This window comes from Akebia trifoliata, chromosome 6, assembly GCF_017979445.1.
Source record: "Akebia trifoliata isolate Shusen 1 chromosome 6, ASM1797944v1, whole genome shotgun sequence".
Classification (NCBI taxonomy): Eukaryota; Viridiplantae; Streptophyta; class Magnoliopsida; order Ranunculales; family Lardizabalaceae; genus Akebia; species Akebia trifoliata.
The window spans coordinates 7,079,848-7,101,613 of record NC_141380.1 but is presented as its reverse complement, the minus strand read 5'-3'; the positions used below and the strand labels follow the sequence as shown (position 1 = coordinate 7,101,613).

The window sequence follows — 21,766 nt, the reverse complement described above, 5'->3', positions numbered from 1 at the left end:
GAAAGCTTTTTCTTTTATCCTTAATCAATTTATTTCTTCAAATCATTTAAGTATTCCTAGAGTTATGGGCAGTCCAGGAGTTTCACATCTGATTTTTGCTGATGATGTTCTATTTTTTTCAAACAATGATCAATCGTCAATAATGTCTATTCGAGATGTTTTGAATTTTTTTTACAATGCTTCAGATCTTTAAGCTAATGAAGCAAAGTGTCATATTTTTTTTATTGAATCATGTAAAAAATAAGAATGATATCCTTGTTGTTCTTGGATTCATGAAAGGAAGTCTTCATATCAAATATTTGGGTCTTCCTTTATTATCTTCAAGACTAACTCATACGCTTTGTCAACCTTTGATTGATAGAGTTTCCAAAAGGGTAGAGAGGTGGAAATCCAATCTTTTGTCTTATGCAGAAAGAATTGAATTAATTAAATCTGTATTATCAAGTTTTCAAGTCTATTGGTATGCTTCTCTCAATATCCTAGTGAGTGTGTTGAAAAATATTGAGAATATTCTTAACAATTTTTTGTAGAGTGGTCCCTGTCCTGACCATTGTATACATCCTATCAGTTGGGCTAGAGTTTGCAAAGCTTTTTATGAAGAAGAACTTGGCATTCGACGTCTTAGGGATATAAACAAAATTGGTATAGCTAAATTGTTTTGGAGATTGGTGAAAAATAAATCCTTGTGGGCGGAATGGATGAGGAAAAGATATGTGTGGGATGCAAATATTTGGGGATGCCAACCTCCAAATAATGTGTCTTGGGCATGAAGAGGTATTTTAAGTGTGGGAGACTTTGTTAGAAAGCACGTTCGATTTTTAGTTGGAGACAGGGAAGACACACATATGGAAAGTTACACACATATGGAAAGTTCCATAATTACAAGAAGGGAGCATTATTTCCAAATTTGGCAATCGAGTTATAAATCAATTCAGTAATCACACAAATGCAATTATTCACGATTTATTGTGGACAGCAAGTGGGTGTTTCCAAGACCACATAATGACCGCATGTAAACAATTATTGATATCATTTCAGGAAGACCAATCTCTAAGATATTGATAAGGGGTAGAATAATTTGGAACCTTATATCAAATGGCCAATTCTCGTCTAAATCGGTTCACGAGGCACTATGTAAAAAGCAAGAGTCAGTGGATTGAAAAAAAATTATTTGGAGTAATTGTATTCCAAGGTCTCTTATAGCGTGGTTAGCAGTTCAGAAGAAGTTTTCTACAGTGGAAAATCTAAATATGATAGGATTCAAAGGGGTGTCGTGCTGCTCTTTGTCTTATAGTCATCAAGAGACAAATGACCATTTGTTCTTTCGATGTCCATATACTCGATGGATCTGGACTCAATGTTTGAAGAAGTTTGGAGTCTAAAGAGTAGGAGTGGGATCAATAGAGGTAGAAATACAGGTGTAAAGAGTGTACAATTTCAGTGTAAACAGCTAACGCAAATGCTTTATGTATCATTTTGTGCAGTGATTTATTATTGTTGGAAGGAAAGAAATCAGAGAATTTTTACAGAGATGAAAGCCCCAAAGGAAGTTGTATTGAAATAGGTTGGAGAGATGATAAAAAATCGTTTTGATGGCTTATCAATTGAGGAAAGATATATGCAAATATATGTGTAGATTTTAAACAATTGGAGCCGTTGCTACTCAATTGTTAACTCAGATATATATAACACATTTCTTGGTCAAAACCAGAGGAGAATGTGATGAAGATAAATACTGATGGAGCTCGATCAATGCAAGGCTAGGGATTTGGGTTTATTGGTAGAAACATACGTGGGTACTTTACTCTTTGCAGGCTAGAGCCATATTTCAGCAAATGACATTATTCAAATAGAGTTGCAAGCAATATTAGAAGCAATGAGACATGCAAGAGCGAGGGGAATGAATCGTATTTTGATTTCCTCCGGTTCGTTATATTCTATCAAATGCATAAAGAATGAAATCGTTTCTTCATGGAAATATGATGAAATATTGCTGGAAATTGCGAAACAGAGCCAACTTTTTGTGAGATGTTCGTTTGAATTCTTTTGGGGAGAAACCACTCAGGCAGCGAATTATTTAGCGAAATTGAGTACTTATTCAAATGGTTTTTTCTTTATTAAAGATTTATGTAATGTTCCTCAAGAACGTTTGAGAATTGTTGAGGAAGACTTAATCTATACCTACACTCGTTAGTAGCGTTTCAAGGTGGGGTCCCTTTAACCCCAGCTTATCAATCAGAAAAGAAAAAAAAGAGATACATGAAATTTTAATGGAAAAAAGGAAAAAAGAAAGTGAAGATAGCACACATTGGTTGTCAACTTGCAGACGAATCAGTTCATTTTGACCTTTAACACTTGCAAGTGCTGGTTGACATCTGCTCATGCCAATGATGTCATAATGTGCGTCTTTCTTTCTCCTCCACCTCCATATGTGCCCCATAACCCCCATAAATTAAATTCTGAACAATAGATTTCCTTTTGCTAAGCAAACAATGAATAGTATTATATAAATCTGAGAAAAGGGTTTTATTTGGCATGCTTAAAGGAGAAGTAGCACAATATTTCAAAGATTGTTTTGCTAAATTATGGTATTTAATTAGAAAGTCTAATTACTAAAATCTAATGATCAGATGGACAGAGTCCACTACATGAAAACTGGAAAATTCGACATAAAAATTTGATGGGTCAAGGCCCACGAATTTTAGAAATTGAATTTTGACGATCTAGGACCGTTGAAATTCTTGATGTTCCCAAATTTGACAGCTTAGAGCTATTGAATTTCTCTCATCCTTCATTAATTTGATGGTTTCGGCCCGTTTAAAAAAAAATTTAACAATGAAAAATTTGACACCAATTCAACCTTTTGATCTGTCGAATTTTATGAAATTTGACGGCCCAAGACAGTCAAATTTGGGCTTTTTTCACATTGTAGTCACCTTCTCCTAATATGGACTCATTAATTATTCCAAAGGAACATCACCCAGTTTACATCCCTCCCTCCTGCCCCATTTAATGCCATTGCCTTTTCAAAGTTTTGTTCTCTATAGATGATGTTTTACTTTTGTTTTACACTTTGTCCAACTTGGTTGTGGGCGTGTGTATGTTTGTGCGCGCACGTGCCACGTGAAAAAAGGGATAAATTCGATGCGATCCTTTTAAATATTACATGAAAAGAAGGGTAAATTCAATGGACCTTGACATCGAATTTACCCCTTTTTCACGTGGATGATCATCATAGAAGTTAAGTTTTTTGTAGTCCCACATCAGACACTCATTGCCTCTCTCCTTATAAGTTCTTGCTCCTCTCTCTCATGGCCAATTGATTTTGAGTTAATTTATCAAGGTATAAAAGCGGCTTTTCTCTCTTCCACATCACCCGGTTCATATCTCCATATGCTTTGGCCTAGTCCGGTCCGGTTAACAGGTGTGAGGGCATATTGAGTTTAGTCCCACATGGGACACTCATGGCCTTGTCTCTCTCCTTATTATATGTTTCTCGGGCCTCTCCACTCATTGCCAATTGATTTTGAGTTGGACCCCCGACTTTATCAGTCCTCATCAATAAATCTCATAAACCCTAAGGTTAAATCTCAATGAAAAACTTTAGTTATAACACACCAATGTTCAAGAAATAATTTTGTGTGCGATACTTGATTTCATAATTGAGATATTATATGTAAGTAAAAGTTGCAGATGGGCGGATTTACAGTGGGAGCACTTGCCCCCACAAGAATTTTCGAAGTATACGGATTGGTGAGCTATTATGATAGATTTTAGCAACGGATAAAAAATTATGCCACCATTGCCCCCACAATTATTTTTTTCACTCTTAGTCCCCCCCCCCCCCCCCCCCCCCGTCACAATCATTAATTTTCACTCTTAGTTGTCCCACAAAAAAATTTCTACTCCTGGTAGCCCCTACATGGGAAAAATGTTGGCTCCTCCCCTAGCTGCAGATCTCTTTTATAATAATAGATCTTTTTTACAATGCTCCTATAAGTAGTGTTTTAAAAACCAAAGCAGACGTATTGTCCGGCGAGGTTCAGCAAGCATTTATAAAAAAACATAATTGGTTCAGTCAGTGAACGGCAGTTTGTGAATGAAATTTTAAAGGAAAATAAATGAAGGTATTTTAAGAAAAAAGTGTCATTTTAAAAAAAATTTAATAAATGTAAATCAGTCCTACCATGATCGGGCTTATTTTATAAATTTTTGGTGAGTAAATGATTCGGCTTCTAAAACATTGCATATTGCATCTATTTATAAGGAACAAACAATATTAAAAATCTAACTAAAGTTAGATAAAAAATCTCAATCCATTGTAAATGATAATTTGCATGAAAATATTTTCTTAAAATAACTAAAAAATCATTAATTTTTTCATTGTTATTAAAGTCAATCTTTTAATTCAGTTTATGACCTAAAACACCATATATATATATATATATATATATATATATATATATATATATATATATATATTATATATATATATATGGTCCCGCCCGGCGGACAACGTTAGAGAGATAACACAGAGCCAGCCCCTTTGTCGTCTATGGCTTAAAAGTATCAGATTGGGCTGATTTTTTTATGAAGACGATATCTATGGTGAGAAGATCATCCTCACCAAAAAGAATCCCAATCTGAAACTTCTAACCCCATCAAAAGTGGTTAGAATTGTAGACCATTTATTTTTTAATGCTAATTTGTAAACCAATTTAGATAGGGTTAGAAGTTTCAGATTTTGGTGAGGATGATCTCCTCATCATAGAGATCATCTTCAAAAAATAAAAAATAAAAAAATCAGCCCAATCCGAAACTTTTAATCCATATAGGACAAACATTGTCTGCTGAATGCAAATCATCCTCACAAAAAATCAATTCAATCTAAAACTTCTAATAACCCCATCAAAAGTGGATTAGAATTGTAACCCGTCATTTTTTTCGCCGTTATATATATTACTTGAAAAGAATGTCTCTCTCTAGACCTATTAGGGATTTAGAACATGGACATCTCTTCCTCTCTTCTTTTGCCTTGCATTTTCTCTTTTAAGCGATGTTTAATCTCTAATCACCCACTAGATAATCTTTTTTTTTTAACTAAGCAAACAAGTGTATATATTGATTTAAGGGAAATGTACAGAGGGATTATCCCTTAATTTAGAACTGTAACATGGGGTAGTTCAAGCCTATCTCCTGTTAGGCATTTTTTAACCAACATTGGAAAAACTCAGAGACCTCGAAGAACGAAGAGCCACATTGGCCAAAGAATCCGCCACTTACTTCTCTCCATGAGTGTTGCAGTACTTGCCATGTAAGTCTCGAAAGAACCTTTCTAGCTCGGTTCATCCATGTGTCAAGCTTCAACAGCAAGGCAGCTCCCTTCAACCCCTTAATCAGCAACAAGGAGTCCAGCTCGATGATAACATTTAGACTTGATAAATCGAATCTACTAGACGATCTACTAGTACTATTCCAGGAGCATCTTAAACCAATATTAATTCTTACTTAAAAAAGGCACCAAACAAAGATCCTTCTCTTCATATGTTGATCTTAACATGCATCTTTTATTCTTGAATGGAGTAAGAGCTATTTGGAAAAATACTTCAACTATGAACTAAAATGGAGGTATAAATTAATGATCACAACTCATTAGGCTTCCAAGGCTCAAAAATATGCAGAATTCTTAGAGCAGATTTCATCCGCCTTCCCCTTGAATATACAAGTGTACATAAAGCTGTTTCCAGGATATAATGAAAGCTCAGATCTCTGTTAGCCATAGAAGCCTGTGCAGAATGCATGACCTCTCTCAATTTAATCCTATAGGAAATCAGAACTAAATTTTTCTCTGTTTTTGGTTATTTAATTTAGTATGTCTTTGGCCTATATGATCTATTATCTCAAGATGTCCCTTGAGGCTTGCTTGACCATCTAAAGTGATGCAATCTTCCACGGTCACACCAATCCAACTAGTCGTTGAGTCGTACAAGAGTTGGGTCTTGATATTTATCTGGCAAATTAGATGTTTAGAAAACAGAAAAAGCTTGCAAATAAGGATGATCTCACAATTTTAAAGCAAATTAAATCCATGCCAGGCTAGGACTTAACAACATGTAGAAATCTTTCTATAATAAAAAAAATAACATGTAGCCCATATACATACAAGCTAACAACAATAAGATTATATAGAAAATGAAAATTACGGTACACTATGACAAAGGGCATACCCCTTGATTACAAAATGCGAATTCATTGAAGGCCCGACAAATCACCAATATGCATCATTCTTGCACCAATGGGAAGATCATACTTACATCAAATAAATCAGAAGGGCTAATTTGAAGACCATATGTTGCTAGAGCATCTGCCAAAATCCCTTCTCTTATACATGATGGATAGTCCAATTCATGTTCGTCCATAGATCCTTAAACCAAGGCTATCTCCCACCCTTTGAAGACCAAATTAATAAGAAAAGAACCTAACACGGTGGTTATATTCCTAATCAACGAATATGAGAACTTCTGCAACATCATTAGATATACATTGCCAAAATAATGCAACAAGCCCACAATAACCAGCTTGCTTTATGATTGGACAGGTATATTCATCGAATCGTATTCTCAGTTATGTGTGATGCATTTGGAGGTAAGACATATATTCAAAGAGGGTAATTAAGTTGTTGATGCCCTTGCTAAATTGGCAACCTCTGATTGGATAAGTTTTTAATAATTTTCTGCACGGTTTCCAAATACGGTTCCAAATGTTTCTTAGGCTTATCAAACAATGTCACGATGGAGCTCTCATAAAGGAAGTGAAGTAGGTCTAGCATGAAAGATAAGAGCCAGTCAAATTAGCCAAGATGACTGCCCATAAACCACATAAGGGTTCCAGAAATCTTAGTCACATTTTGTGGCTTTTGAAAACCATGGGAGGACATAGGCAAGTCATCCTTGGCTACTAAACATGACTCTTATCTTCATGTAAGACCTCTCTTCCTACTCAAACACATCCAAGCATACTGTGATGCCAATACTCAGCTTGGTAACCTCTATTTATAGAAAATGTATGATGGGGAAATTATATATATTCGTATTGTTAATGCCGCATCAATTTTCTCATCAATAACTTTTCATTGATTTCCCATCACTGAATGTCAATCCTTAGTTGATGCCCATAAGGGAATATATTCTGGTGATGTGTAGGGACCTGACAAATTAATGTACCGATGGCCCGTCTAGTTCTTGATATTTATGATAGGGCTCTATAGTAAAGAACTAAAGATAGAATTTTGATGGAATAAAGGGAAAAGAGGACTGAATCAGTTCTTGGCCTTTGAACACTCTGGAAGGCTGTTTGTCGTGAGTTCATGTCATAATGTGTACCTTTTCTTTCTCCTTTATCTCCATATGTTCCCTCCAAAACCCCATAAAACTCTGGGAAAAAGGTTTTGACCTTGCATAAAGGGGGAAATGCACAAGAAGTCAAAGGGTTTTTACTGAAGTAAGATGATTTGAGAGACTGATAAATCCTAATGAGATGAACCGAGTCATTTCTTGAACCCATTTTCCACACATTATGGGCTCATTATTCCAAGCGAGCATCACCCATATTCCCCCACCACATCCACGCACACACAAACAAATGAAGTAAATGCCTTTAATCAGTAACAAACTTTTGTTCTCCACAGTTGATGTTTGATTTGTCATCAAGAGGGCAACGTGAGGAACAATAATTTAATCATCATATAAGTCATGATTTTTTATAGGAAAAATCTCTTGCACGACGTTAATTCAAGGAAAAGTAGATATGCTTCTCAGAATATGTTTCATCTCTGGGTCTAGCAGGATTTATGATCGTGAACATATTTTCCTAGTGTTTTTCATTTTGCCTTCAAAGGATGTTTGGTCTTTGATCATTGAACAGATGATTTAGAAGACATACTACTTAGCTGTCATACATCAAAATTCTTAATAAAAATAGGCACCAAATATTCACCAAACATAGAGTGGAATGGCCATTTTAAAAATATAGCTCAATGGCCTGTATGTGCAATCCTAACTAGTATTATAAATATACGTATAGTATATTACAATTAAATACATAATATAAATTATTGGGCCAATCAGAATACTTTATAGGCCTAGCTTCCAAGCCTAGCCTGGTCCGATAACTAAACAGACTGGGTAACACTTCCCAAACGATCTGCAGTTCTGTGGCCTTGCCATGTCAGCCGCATACCTAAAACAGCGTGCATTCATCATTATTCTTAACTGAAACATATAATCACTAAATGAGAAGGATAGAGCCCTTTGGTCCAAAAAAATTTGTTATAATAAACTTCCTATACAAGGTCAACAATGACATGGTGGATATAACATTGATTACACTTGGGCTAAGTTATGCATCAAAAAAGGTGTCCCTCCACCAATGTGATTAAGGAAATTGCACATCCACTCGTGACTCGACAGGCGAAGCCGAAACTGAACTTTTTTCAATAGTGTGATCGGTATGGTTCAACTGGACTATACAACTTGAAACATTTGAAGAAGAAAAAAGTAATCTTTTGTGAGCTTTTTATCAAACTGAAGCATTTGGAACTTATTGTTCAAAATCAAGTGAACTTTGAACTATCACCATTGCCATAATACAACTATACAAGTTATGTCTTGCTACAACAAATATCTAAACCTTTAAAAACAAAGAGCAATAGAAATGGGCTTTTACTATTTAAAATTTTACGTATTTTTATTAAATTGAGGTTATCAATCGAAAGCTTGGATGAGAGTTAAAGTCAGTAATTACAGAATTGATTCACCTCTTAATCATGGTATATTAGATTCAAATATTTGTACAATGGAATCTTAATGCCATTTTAATTATTACTTTGTGATAAAGAAAACTATGTGTTTATTGGGTTCGTTTAATGTTCTACATATAGATTCCCACAACTACAAAGAAATACCTAGGAAAAATGTTGGTATCTCTAGGAAAAAAAATTTCAACCATATCTTGGAAAATTTTATTTTGAGGATAGAGGACTATGTGTAGTTCAAACTATAAGTATTAAATATAGTGCTCCCATTACAGACAACTATTAACAAAAATAGCGCCAAAAAGTAAAAATCTAATAGGAAAAGAGGAACACGGACCAAATCGGCATATAAAATGATGACTTGACTCACTCAATAGGGGAGTTGGCCCCTTTAGAACTGATTTATTTCATTAAATTGCTTAAACTTCTAGAGGCTAATTACAAATTTATATAATAATAAAGAAAAAGAAAATAAACTCCGAATAAGAAACAAGCTAATTCATAGTAAGATAGAATTCTTAATGGGAAAGAACCCTTATGAATAAAAAATAAAAACTACCTAAATGAGTAAAATAATTACGAAAGTATTCTATTCTAACCAAGAAGAACACACTGGACAGGCAAGAGTGAGTCCTTAATCGGCTCTAATCAATACTGAGAACTGAAAGCAATTCGATGTCCTCCACCTCAAACCAATTTCATCATTCTTATTGGGATTCCTCCGGTCGATGAAATATTCGCCCCAACCATTTGCAATGAAATAACCATTACTCATCTTTTTGAAGATTAAGTTGTAGCGATTATCGGTATCGATATCTTCTATGATGATCGATGTTTTCTCTCCATTAGCGAACTGCTTCCCTGCATTCAAATGGGGTAACATAAAGTAATGGACATGCTCCAAATCCAAATGGAGATATCATCGTTTCAACCAGTATCTTGTGGCTTGGCATAAAGTATATAAACCTAAGATAGTAGGTGCTCTAGGCATTAAAACACTTTCTGAGGTTCATAGAACGGGTTTAATGAAGACATGCTGGAGATTGATGAATGAGAAAGGGCTATGCAAAAAAAAATATGTGAAGGATGGTAATTGGTGGAACCCTTCAAAAATGAGAGGTTCGAAGCTTTGGAGAACTTTCCGGTGTTTTATTAAACCAACAATTAGGCTGACAAAGAACTTGATTGGAGATGGAGCAGAAACTTCTCTATTCTTACATAATTGGAGAGGGTCAAGTCCACTAATAAATCTCTATCCGAATGAAAACAAAAACATTATGTTGAAGGAGGTTTGGGATCAAGAGGGTTGGAATGTTTCAAAACTTAGAGCCTTGGTCATGAATAATTCAGCAGTGGAGGAGATTCTGGCATCAAATGTTCAGCAAGGAAATCATGATAGATCAATTTGGATGACCTCAAATTCAGGATTGTTTTCTTCTCAATCGGCATGAAAATCTTTGAGAGCTAGGGGAAATGTCTCTCTAATTTGCAAAGCAATTTGGAATGCAAAGGTGCCGACTAAGATGAAAACTCTAGTGTGGAAAATCTATCATAAAACGTGCCCGGTGGATAGTGTTTGGAAAAAATGGGGTATACCTATGGCTTCAAGATGTTCTTGTTGTAAAGGTAATGAAGAAACTATTGAGCACATTTTTTTCCAATGTTCGTTTACGATAGAGGTGTGGAACTACTTCAGCTGTCATTTGCTTGAGGAGACAACCAGAGTTATGACGCCTGGGTCTTTACTTAAATGGGGTTTTTCAAAAAAATCCCAATTTGGAAGTGTCAGTGGTATGGTTTCGTGGGTAATCTGTTGGAACATATGGCTAACTAGAAACAGATGTATCTTTGAAGACTTGAAACCTTCAGTTCAAGTAGTCATTAATAATTGTCTGAAATGGGTAAAAGAATTGGAGGAACATTTATTTAGCTTCCATCTTTAGATGAAGCTCTCCGAAAATTATCAGATATTGGAATTCATCGTAAGTAGATCCCTCGATGTTGTCTACTTAAAATCTGCTGGAAGAGACCGTCCCATGGTTGGTTTAAGTTAAACACTGATGGTTCAGCAATCTATAATCCAAGTTTATCAAGTGGTGGTGCTATTTTACGTGATGAACATGGTGATTAGGTCGAAGCAAGTCATTGGAACTTCGGAATGGCAACAAACAATAAGGCAGAAGTCCGTGCGTTAGTAGTTGCACTGGAGAGTTTTGATCTACAAGGTAAGAATATCATCGTTGAAATGGATTCAGCTATCATAGTCAAAGGTCTTGCACATCATGCGGTCTCGTGGAAATTGGATGAATGGGTATTTAAGGCAAGATCCTTGATTTCAAAAATAGATGCTCGAGTGTGCCATGTTAGGAGAGAAGTTAATGCAATGGCAGATGCACTTGCTACTGCTGCTATCCAAAACCTTCAGTTGTTGACATTCAAAAGAGTTTGCGATTTGCCTTTAAATGTAAAAATTGCTTATATGGGAGATAAGTTAGATCTTCCGCAATTTAGATATGTAACTCGTTAAGGTTCTATCTTTGTATATTTGTTTATAATCTAATACAATTTCTTCTTGCTTCCTTAGCAAAAAAAAAAATTTGATGGATATTCCATAGATTAAGAAAATCCAAGGTGGCACCAACATTATTATGGATTCCTCTGATCTTCATCGGCTCTCTACGGACTCCTTGCTCATTATCTTCTTTTTCATCTTTGGTAGGCATGAAGTGATAATAATCAGTCCACTCCATTGATTGAATAGATTGAAGGATCGAAGAGTAGAAGAATAAGAGTATTTGTTTAGTATAATATAATAATATAAATTAAAAAAAGAGGATAGTCCAGTTGGAAATCATAGGAGATTCACCAAGTTTTTTTTTTGAAGTTTGAAAAGCAATTGGATGGCTAGAGGTCTCACACCAATGGCTTTTGAAAATATTTGGAAATAATAGGGGATTCACACTAAAAAAATTTGAAAGTTTGAAAAGCAGTTGGATGCCTAGAGATCTCATACAAACGGTTTTTGAAAATATTTGAAAACCAAAGGGGATTCACACCAAAATTTTCAATAATTGACAGGTAGTTGGATGTCATAGAGGTCTCACACCAACAGTTTTGAAAATATTTGGAAACCATAGGGGATACACACTAAAATTTTCGAAAGTTTGAAAAGTGGTTGGATGCCTAAAGGTCTCACACCAACAAGTTTTAAAAATATTTGGAAACCATAGGTGATTCACACTAAAATTTTCAAAAAGTTGGACATCATAGAGGACTCATACCAATGAGTTTGGATTTAGAAAATAAATGGAAACCATAGAGGATTCATACCAAAATTTTTGAAAATTTTGAAAAACAGTTGGATGCCTAGAGGTCTTGATTTGATTTTCAATACGGTCTAAGTTGACTTGAATGCGCAAAAGGTATGTAATAAGTGTAGGGCGGTATTGGTGGTAAAATGATTGACTATAAAAGTGAGGAGACACACATTAACATAGGGAGACTGGCCCATTTTAAGACTTTGAGAGTCAACCTATAAAGGCAAATATATTTAGTCAAAATGCCATATTTCCTTCTCTTGCTCAATAAGATCAATTACACTTTATTTTTTCTAAACTGGACTTTTATATTGTTTAAGCAATGATTTAGTTTTTTCTTTTTTTTACTTTAAAATTTATTTCCTTATATAATATAAAATAACATATAAGAAAAAGATAATTTTTTGTCAATTTTTTTTTTTTTTTTATTGATAAGCTAGGGTAGACGGGGCCCCTCCCAAAACCATTACTATTGAGTGTAAATACACATTCAATCTTCCTCTACAATTCTCACAAGTTCTTGAGGAGCAGTAGTCGTGTCTTCCATAACATAAAAACCATCCGAAAAGGACCCTAACTTTGCAAGAAAATCAGTTGCCCTGATTGTTTCTCTCCACCGAAATTCAAAAGAGCATTCCTCAAACCATTGGCTTTGCTATGTAATTTCTGGTCATTTTTATTATTGCATGTGTTAGAAAGTTGGTATTTAGAAATTTAGATGTCTACGTAAATAAATATATATTTATTTATATTGCAAACCAATGTTTCCTATAGATGTAATATATAAATTCAAATCTTTATTATACATAAAAAGAAAAATTAAAATCCTAACGTCAATATCAATTAATTCCAGTAATATGTGTTGTAATAGAAGGTTTATAAGAATTGTTATAACATAGAGATTGAAAATCTATTTACAGTTTTTTTTTTTAATTACGAATTTCAATGCTTTATTCTAGAATGTAGAATATATTTATTTATTACTATCATAATGAGAGAAGGCAGAGTAGAAGTGATCAAGCACCAAAATTTGGATTTCAAAAATTCCGCTAACATTTAAACTTAATATAATCAGGGTTATTTTGGAAAAAAATAAAGAAAATTGCAATTGCACAATCCTAATATGACGTTGGTTAATTTCAAAATTACAAAAATATCCTATCTTAATACGTAATTTTCAAAACCCCCTTTAATTAATATTTTAATTTATAAATAAGCCCTTCAAACAGGGGCGGATTTACAGTGGGGGCAGTGGGGGCAATTGCCCCCACAAGAATTTCTAAACTTAATAGGGAGGTATTAATAATTTGAATTTTTTTTTTAACATTCTACTGCTTTGCCCCCACAGAAGTTTTGAAATTTTTTTTATTTGTAATTTGCCCCCACAAAAACTTTTAACATTCTACTGCTTTGCCCCATAGAAAATCAAAAAAAATTTCTATTTGTAATTTACCCCCACGAAAACAAAATCCTGGCTCCGCCCCTGCCTTCAAATATATGTCCCTTCGCACATGCCACCTTCTAGTTTAATTAAAAATTTTAATTATGAATTTTAGTGTTTCCATCTATTGTTCGATACAATTTAGTGATACTTTGATGTATTTATGAGTTTTGTTTCTTGCTATCGAAGGATTGAAACTTTGTGTGGGATAAACTACCATTTCGTGAGCTAAATATGACTAAATTTCGATTCCAAATCACTATTCATTTTAATTCCAAAAATGTGAAAGTGCGAGATCACAAGTTTTTCAAGTGACTATCTCACAGATTTAAAGTGATAATCTCGCTGATATTTTTTTCCAAAATAATAATCTTGTTGATTTATATAATAACGATCTAGTTAAAAGTAGCAAACCTATTGTAGATGTATGATTTTCAATTTCGAAGATGGCCTCTACAAGGATTTGGAGTCGCTACCATTCCTTTTTGTAAAGGGGTGTGAATGGTCATCCGAAAAATATTTTTAAAGAAAAATGTTGTTTTGGAATCTTAGTGACTTTAATTAGAACATTGATCCACCTAGGATCTAGGTACGTGGTTTGATTAGAGAGAGGGGAAAGTGTTAGGCACATCTCTCTCACCATCAAATGATAGTAACCTCGAAAGACGTGGTCGTTTTAGATAAATAAAAGAAAATAGAAAAATCCAGTTAAACAACGATTCTGTGCCCCTCGAATAAGGGGGCTTTTAATATCGGCTTAAACTAGGAGGGTCATCTCATTGAGAGAAGAGACCCTATCATATTTTGCCTTAGAAAATAAGTTTTGGAAAAGTGTCGACTTTGTGATCATGGGTCCATTCTCATAAAATGAAAATGACCCAACTTCCTTCAGCCTCAAAATGAATTTGGTGGTTTGTGCAACTAGTCATTAGTGATAGAGATGAGTTTCTTTTAAAGGTGGTTATAACCCCTATACTTTAGACCAAACAAAAATTCGATCTACTAGAGGTAGGGAAGGATGAACACTACATCTTGAGGGCTTTCTAAAAATAAAATTAAAGAAGTGAAAGAGAAGTAAAAGACGGAGATGGAGAGGAGAGAAAGGGGATTTTCACATGATTGTCCTTACTCTACCTTGTCTTTTGAGTCTTTCTTCTTTGAATTTTCTTACTCTTGATCTTCTAATGTATCTTCTTATTTGTGTATTTGAACTTGAGGATGATGGTGAAGGTATTTAGTGTAGGGATTATGAGTTGTGAGTTAAAAGAGTTTGAGAGTTGCAAGAGATGAGAAAGATTGGGAGTTGAGAAAGATGACTTGAGAGAGGTGTTCAAGCCTTGATTTCTTGGGGATTTTAGTATTGAGAAGGAGAAAATTTTATAAGATTTTAGAAGTAACTTTTAAGGATAAAATTAGATGAAATGGTGAAAATAGGTAAAATAGTGTGAGGTTTGTGAGAAGGGGTGTGTGTAAATTGAGGGTAGTGGAAGCGTATTTGTGAAAGAAAGTGTAAATGGGTTGTTTATGATCCAAATGGTTTGGATCTTTCCAACCATTTAGCAGGTTGAGTGTTAAGTGATTGTAAACTCAGTGCTAGATGAATGGATATTGATTAGAAGAATGGGAGTATAAGGGGGTGGTTGTAGATTGAATGTTAAATGAGTTGAAATGAGTAGATTTTGATTAGAAGAATGGGGTATGAGAGGGTGGTTGTAAATTTTTTGGGAAGGTAGAGGATGTGGTGACGTGTGTCCTCTTGTAATGATCTTTGGTGATTGATTGTGATTATTAGATTTGAATTGAGGCTTGAGCTTAGTATTATGGTTAGGTTTTGAGTTTTAATGGGCTTGGTGGTGAGTTGTGTACGTATAAGATTAGGTTTTAAGTTTATGGTTCATGTAAGAGGGGGTTCCTAAGCCATTTATTTGAAAAATAGATTAATTTTTGAGGATTTGGGCTTGGGGACCCATTCTAATTTTGACTTTTTGGGTACTTAGCATGGAAGGCCCATCCAAATTCGGGTGCCTACATGAGAGATTATCACTTTTATATTAGTGAGGTGTCTAAATAGTTTTAATTTTAGAAACCATGAAGAAATATAAAAAAACTTCATCATTTTATCGAGGTTATTTTGGAATGGAAGGATTTAGGAAATTGTGGTGGTAAAGAAGGAAGGAAAGCAAGCAGAAGCAATCACTGTATTTTGAAGTTCCAATTTCAAGTCACAAAGGAAGAAATTATAGTATTTTGTAGTTTGTGGGTTTGAGGATTTGACGATTTGCAAACTCACAAATAATTACCAAAGTTTGAAGTAACAAAGAATGTAGGATATTTCTAGATTAATACATTGAGCCAAGAAAGCAAAAAAAATCAAAAAAAAAATTATATAAAAAAAAAGAAGATATAACATCGATTTTTAGAAATAAAAAAAAATGACGTTATATAGGGGTGGTATTTTCGATATTTTTTATTTTGATTATAATGTCAATTTTTAGTAAAACCAACATTATATGGGGGTGGCATTTTTTATATTTAGGATTTTCATTGTAACGTCTGATTTTAGTAAAACTAACGTTATATTGAATGGCATTTTTGAAATTTTGGACATTCTATATAACATTTATTTGTATAAAACTGACGTTATATAAGTTTACAACGGTGATTTAAATAAAATTGACGTTATATAGCTTTTTAAAATTAAGACTTTTGCACCTCATTCTATCACTTTCTATCTGTTATCCTAAGCTCTCTCAAGTTCTCCTGCATCTCCTAAGATTTCGATATCTCTCATTCTCCCTTTATATTCTCCCTCTCAATCTCTCTTGTGCTCTTGGCCATTTAGGTCTCTTTCTCTTTTTGTATGTATGCCTCTTATAACATTTATCTAGTTTCAAGGCTTATATATCGAGTGACCGAAACTAAGTAAGTTTTCCTCTCTCCCTATTTATTGTTTCCTTGTTCATTTGTGTTTTTTGTTTGTTTCATGTATTTGTATTAAATCAAGGAAATGAATAGATAATTGATGATAACAGAAGCCCTAATTAGTTAAGCTTGCAGCTCTCTCTCTCTCTCTCTCATTTGTTCCAAGACCTAGCTTATAACTTTCATTTATTTTTGTTTCAAGGCTTATATATCAAGTGATCGAAGAAGGTAGGTAAGCTTCCCTCTTCCCCTATTTGTTGTTTCTTTGTTCATTTTTGTTTTTCGTTTGTTTCATGTATTTGTAATAAATCAAGAATTTAATGTTCTATAAAGTGGTTTGGGGAAAAGTATTGCTTGTTTGGATCTGGGATAGACTTAAAAACTTCATTGTTCTTGTTAAATTGTTCTTTAAATTCTCCAATTTTATATAAGATTAATGTATGTAGTTCCCTAGATAAACAGATAATACAAGTTTTTTTTTTTATCGGTAAGCTTAGGTTAAAGGGACCCTACCTTTTTTATTAAATTAACTCCAAGAATAATTACATATTACATTATCAATAATAATTCTCAAAAGATCACGAGTAATGGACTTAACGTCCTCAGCTACAAAATACTCCTCTACACTAGAACCAAGTTGAGCAAGAAAATCCGTCGCTCTATTAGTTTCCCTCCAGTAGAACTCAAGTAAACACGTGCTGAACTTTAGAATAAGTTGCTGAATTTTCGTCACCAATTCCTTGTATTTCCAAGCTACCTCTAATGATTAGTACACGTGTTTGAATTACCAATAATTCATAATACATATTTCAATTCAATAGTAATAAGAAGAAGACATAGTCAGGAAAACATTGATGAGGTCTAGAAAGAATACATCAAGAAAGTTAAGGAGGATTTCAGATATAAAGCCTCAGAACATCCTCTAGCCTAAGTAACTATGTTGCTAGAAGAGCTTTAGTAAGGCTGTTCAGACTTGGAGATTTGTCTTGCTATTCTACCATGCACCTTTTGCTCTTTCTTTTTTTTTTTTTTTTCTTTTTTTTGTCAAATTTTGTTGGCATGTTTTGATATGCGTTTTGCAATTGGTTGGAGCAATCCAAGATTTCACTACCTAGGTGGCTAGATCACACTCAGTTGCTTAAATTTTTCGCATAATGTGTTATAATGGTGTGGCATGGCTTCCTCCTTGACAAAAAGTGAGCTTTTGACATAAGAGCTCGAGCAATTAACGGGGTTGATTACATCATATCTGAATAAATGAATTTATTGATAACTTGGATGATTATTAAGTAAACTTTAATAGGATATTTATAGGGATCACGTCAACCATCATATAGAAAGTAAACAAAATATAAAGATTGTAACCAACCTAAATCCCTATATTAATTCAATTGAACTAGAGGCAATTATTCAAGTTCTTACTGCGGTACTTCAACATGGAGTTACAAGAGTGATGGTCAACTCGGATTCTCTATTTGTTTTTTTTTTTTTATTGATGAGTTGGAGTCAAAAGGGACCGCACCCTGAAAACACTACTAATGAGTGTAGTTACAAGTTAAATCTCCGTCTACAATTTTCAATAGCTCTTGAGAAACATTATACATATCTTCAATAATAATAATAAAAGTCTTTGAATAGGACCCCAATTTCGTTAAATAATTCGCAGCCCGATTTGTTTCTCTCCAAAAGAATTCAAAGGAACAAGATTCAAAGAATTGTACCTGTTCAGAAATCTCCAGCAATATTTCACAATATTTCCATGAAGGTTCAATTTCATGCTTGAGACATTTAATTGATTATAGAGAATCTGAAGAGATTAGAATGTGTTCCAAACACCTCAAACGTGCATATTTCAATGCCTCTAAAATTGCTTGAAGCTCAATCTTGATGATATCCTCTGCAAGTGTATTACTCCAGCCTGCAAATTGAATTTCACCAACGTTATTTCTTCCGTTAAATCCAAATCCCAAACCATGCAACGATCTATCCCCATCTGTATTATATGTTTGATAGATGGGTTTACAACTGAATAGCAGCATCTCCAATTTTTCAAAATCTGCACATTTACTTGCAGTGAATCAACTTCAATAACTATCCTTTCAAATCGATTCTTGATCACCTCTCCCATCTGTTTCTACACGATATTCTTTGGAGTTATATGGTCTGCAAATACTCTTTGATTTCATTCCTTCCAGCATAGGTAAATCACGGCACAGAACGTTGAAAATAACATTTGCATCATATGTTTACTCTAAAAACGCAAACTCTTGATCACCTGAATTTCATCCGCTACTGACCCCTATCCTTCTCTAATAACTCTAAATTTCTTCAAGCACTAGTTCCAGATCCATCGACTATATGGGCATCAAAAAAAACAAATGGTCGTTTTTCTCTTTGATGGTTACAGTACAAAGAGCAGCGTGATACCCATTGGAATCCCCGTTTATTCAATTTTGCAATTATAGATAATTTCCCTTGCTTAGAAAGCTAAGAAATGAATGAATATCTTGGAATACATTTCTTACTCCAAATAATGTTCCTCCAACCCACTGCATCTTGCCCTTCAAGTAGCCTGTTTCCAACTCCATAATTCCATTCTTTACAATATTCGTGGCCACTGAAGTATAAAAAAAATCTAGTATTTCTGTTCCCTTCCCAAAGTCACTGAATTCTCGATTTTTGTCTATAAAAACTTCCTTCACTATCTAAATCAGAGCTATAGACCTTCATTGCCTCCACCTCTTGAACTTGAAGATTAGTATCCATCGACTGCCTCCCAATCTGATTCTGTATTTGAAACAAATTCTCCTTAGCTTTCTATTTCCAACTGTAAAAGAAACGAAAACAATTCTTGTTCCACTCTCTAATGGAGTTTTTTACCGTTCTAATTTTTCTTTTGAGCTTAAACATAGGAGTACCCATAATTTCTTGGTTCCAAGCATTGAAAACCACTTCTTTTAATCTTGGTTTACCTATCCGCAGTGAAAAGAATTTAAGCACCTTCAGTCCACCAGAAGAATTACTTGGAAATACCCATTTAAGTGGGGTGTGATCTGACACTCCACAAGGCAAATAATTCACAATCATTTGCTAAAATTTAACCAATCAGGCCAGATTGATTAACACCCTATCCAACCTACATAAGATTCATCAAGACCCTATCACACAGGAGATTAAAACTCTCCTGCTCTATGAATATAATGGACATCACACAGGTAAAAGACTTTTGGGATTCAATCTCTAATTCACCCTTAGATTTAGGGGTGCATATGGTTTCATTGGTTCGGATTTTGGCAAAATTGGAATCGAACCAAATATGATCGGTTCTACAAATTTGGAATTGAACCAATCCAATTACCCTATAGAACCGAACCAATCCAAACCAACCTTGGTTCGGCTTGGTTCGGATCGGATCTCGGTTCTCATACTTATTATTTTTAGTAGTAAAATTAAAATTGTTAAAACTTAAAACTAAACAAAATAAATATTAAACAAAGCATCACGCATAAAAAAAGTATCAACATACTTATTATTTCAACATAAAAAAAGCATCACGCATAACACAAAAATAACAAATCCTTAGTCCAATCTTACATCAATCTACCTATGCACCAAAAATTATTGGAATTTATTTAAAAAAAATGAAAATTTCATGGATATTTCAAGTGGGGGAGTGATCCGATAAAGAAATTCTTATAATTCAAAGATCCGTAATTAATAAAAAGGAGAAAAAAAATATTAGAATCATATTCAGATATGGGTGTGACACAAAACACTCATAAAATGAAATAGAAAGGAAGTTGAAATTCATTAGGAGGAAAATCGTTATTTTTTTTAAATCTATTGTTAAAGCATATAAAAATTAGTACAATATCTCTCTCTCTCTCTCTTCTCTCTCTCTCTCTCTCTCTCTCTCTCTCTATATATATATATATATATATATATATATATATATATATAGTTCGGATTAGTTTGATTCTCGGATTGGTTTGGTTCTATTATACCCCTAATCCGGAATCGAACTAAATCAATCGGATTTTTTTTTTTTACAATCCGCACCTGAACCAAACCATGCTCAATCCGAACCAATCCAATCCAAAAGGCTTCGGATTGGTTTGGTTCTCGGATTTACCCAATCTAGTGTGCACCCCTACTTAGATCAGTCTAGCTAACTTGATCGTCAGGTCTAGATATGAAAGAAAGTCCTAGGTTTGAGACTTTTTTTTAGGAATGAGAGAGAGAGGTCATCATTGAGATTTGAATTTGAGGGTGACGTAATCTTTTTACCAATCTCAAATATTTCAAAGAAGGTTTTGTTATTGTATTTTAACACAATCTCATTGGAGATCAAATTATGTGGTTATTGAGTTCATCAAAAATCTATTTGAGTACCTTAGATTGGGCTTGGAGTAGACACTAAAGCCCAACATCATCTTGGACAATGTCGAGAAATTTAAAACTCGACTAGCGGGTCGGGCTGTTGCTCAACCGACCCACCCAAGTTCCATGACCTGAAACTTGTCATATCGCCCATAAATAGGCCACCCTCTCCTTCCCCGCCACTTTCCCTCACTTCTAAGGTGTAACTACCAAACATCCCAATTTCGAGACAAAACTCTCTCTCTCTCACGATGTCAGGTGTGTGGGTATTCAACAAGAAAGGTGTAGCTCGCCTCATCACGAACCCAACCAAGGAATCGTTCGAGCACAAAGAGCCAACTCAGTCCGGTTCCGCAACAGCACCTGGTGCTCGTCGCCGAGTCTTAGTTTACTTACCAGCTAACCAGGTGATCACTTCTTACGAAGAACTCGAACAGAGACTCCACGAACTCGGCTGGGAACGTTACAACAACAACAACAACGATTCAAAACCCGAACTCATTCAGTTTCATCGCTCTCCTAATTCTCTACATCTCATCTCTCTCCCCAAAAACTTCATCAACTTCAAGTCTCCTCACATGTACGACATCGTCGTCAAGAACAGCTCCTACTTCGAGGTCCGTGACCACCCGGCGTAAGATAGCTTCCCATAATAGACCCTTTTACGTGTAACACTAAGATGTTTATGTGCTGATGCTAAATTACGCCTATGGATTTGTGTTAATGGTTGAGTTTACTTGAGTTGGTAATTGGTGCTTTAATATCACATCTGTTATTGTTTGTTGTTCTATAGCTTTACTTTGTTGTTGTAGTTTAATTGGGGCTTCTAGTTCGTGCAACTTTATGTATTATTTGACTTTGTTCCTCTATTTATGCTGGGTTTGGTTCTGTTGT

At 34.5% G+C, this 21,766-nt stretch overlaps 1 protein-coding gene and 1 pseudogene across 1 annotated transcript; one reads left to right on the top strand and one right to left on the bottom strand.

Moving 5' to 3' along the window:
* Positions 1-9,446: 9,446 nt before the first annotated feature.
* On the bottom strand, positions 9,447-10,463 carry LOC147399980 (B3 domain-containing protein At2g33720-like). The gene is made up of 2 exons (XM_086446570.1): positions 10,409-10,463; positions 9,447-9,673 (listed from the first exon to the last, which is right to left on the bottom strand). Exons 1-2 carry the CDS (start codon positions 10,461-10,463, stop codon positions 9,447-9,449), a joined length of 282 nt encoding a protein of 93 aa, XP_086302696.1.
* A 10,660-nt stretch (positions 10,464-21,123) lies between these two features.
* LOC147399979 (flowering-promoting factor 1 pseudogene) lies at positions 21,124-21,510 on the top strand (annotated as a pseudogene).
* The last annotated feature ends 256 nt before the right edge of the window (positions 21,511-21,766 follow it).

Excerpts from the sequence above, each read along its gene's own strand:
- LOC147399980 (XM_086446570.1), bottom strand. The coding sequence starts at position 10,463 with ATGTGCTCAATAGTTTCTTCATTACCTTTACAACAAGAACATCTTGAA. Across the intron at positions 9,674-10,408 it reads AGAACATCTTGAAGCCATAG|GGAAGCAGTTCGCTAATGGA; the intron begins GTATACCCCATT and ends ATTTGAATGCAG.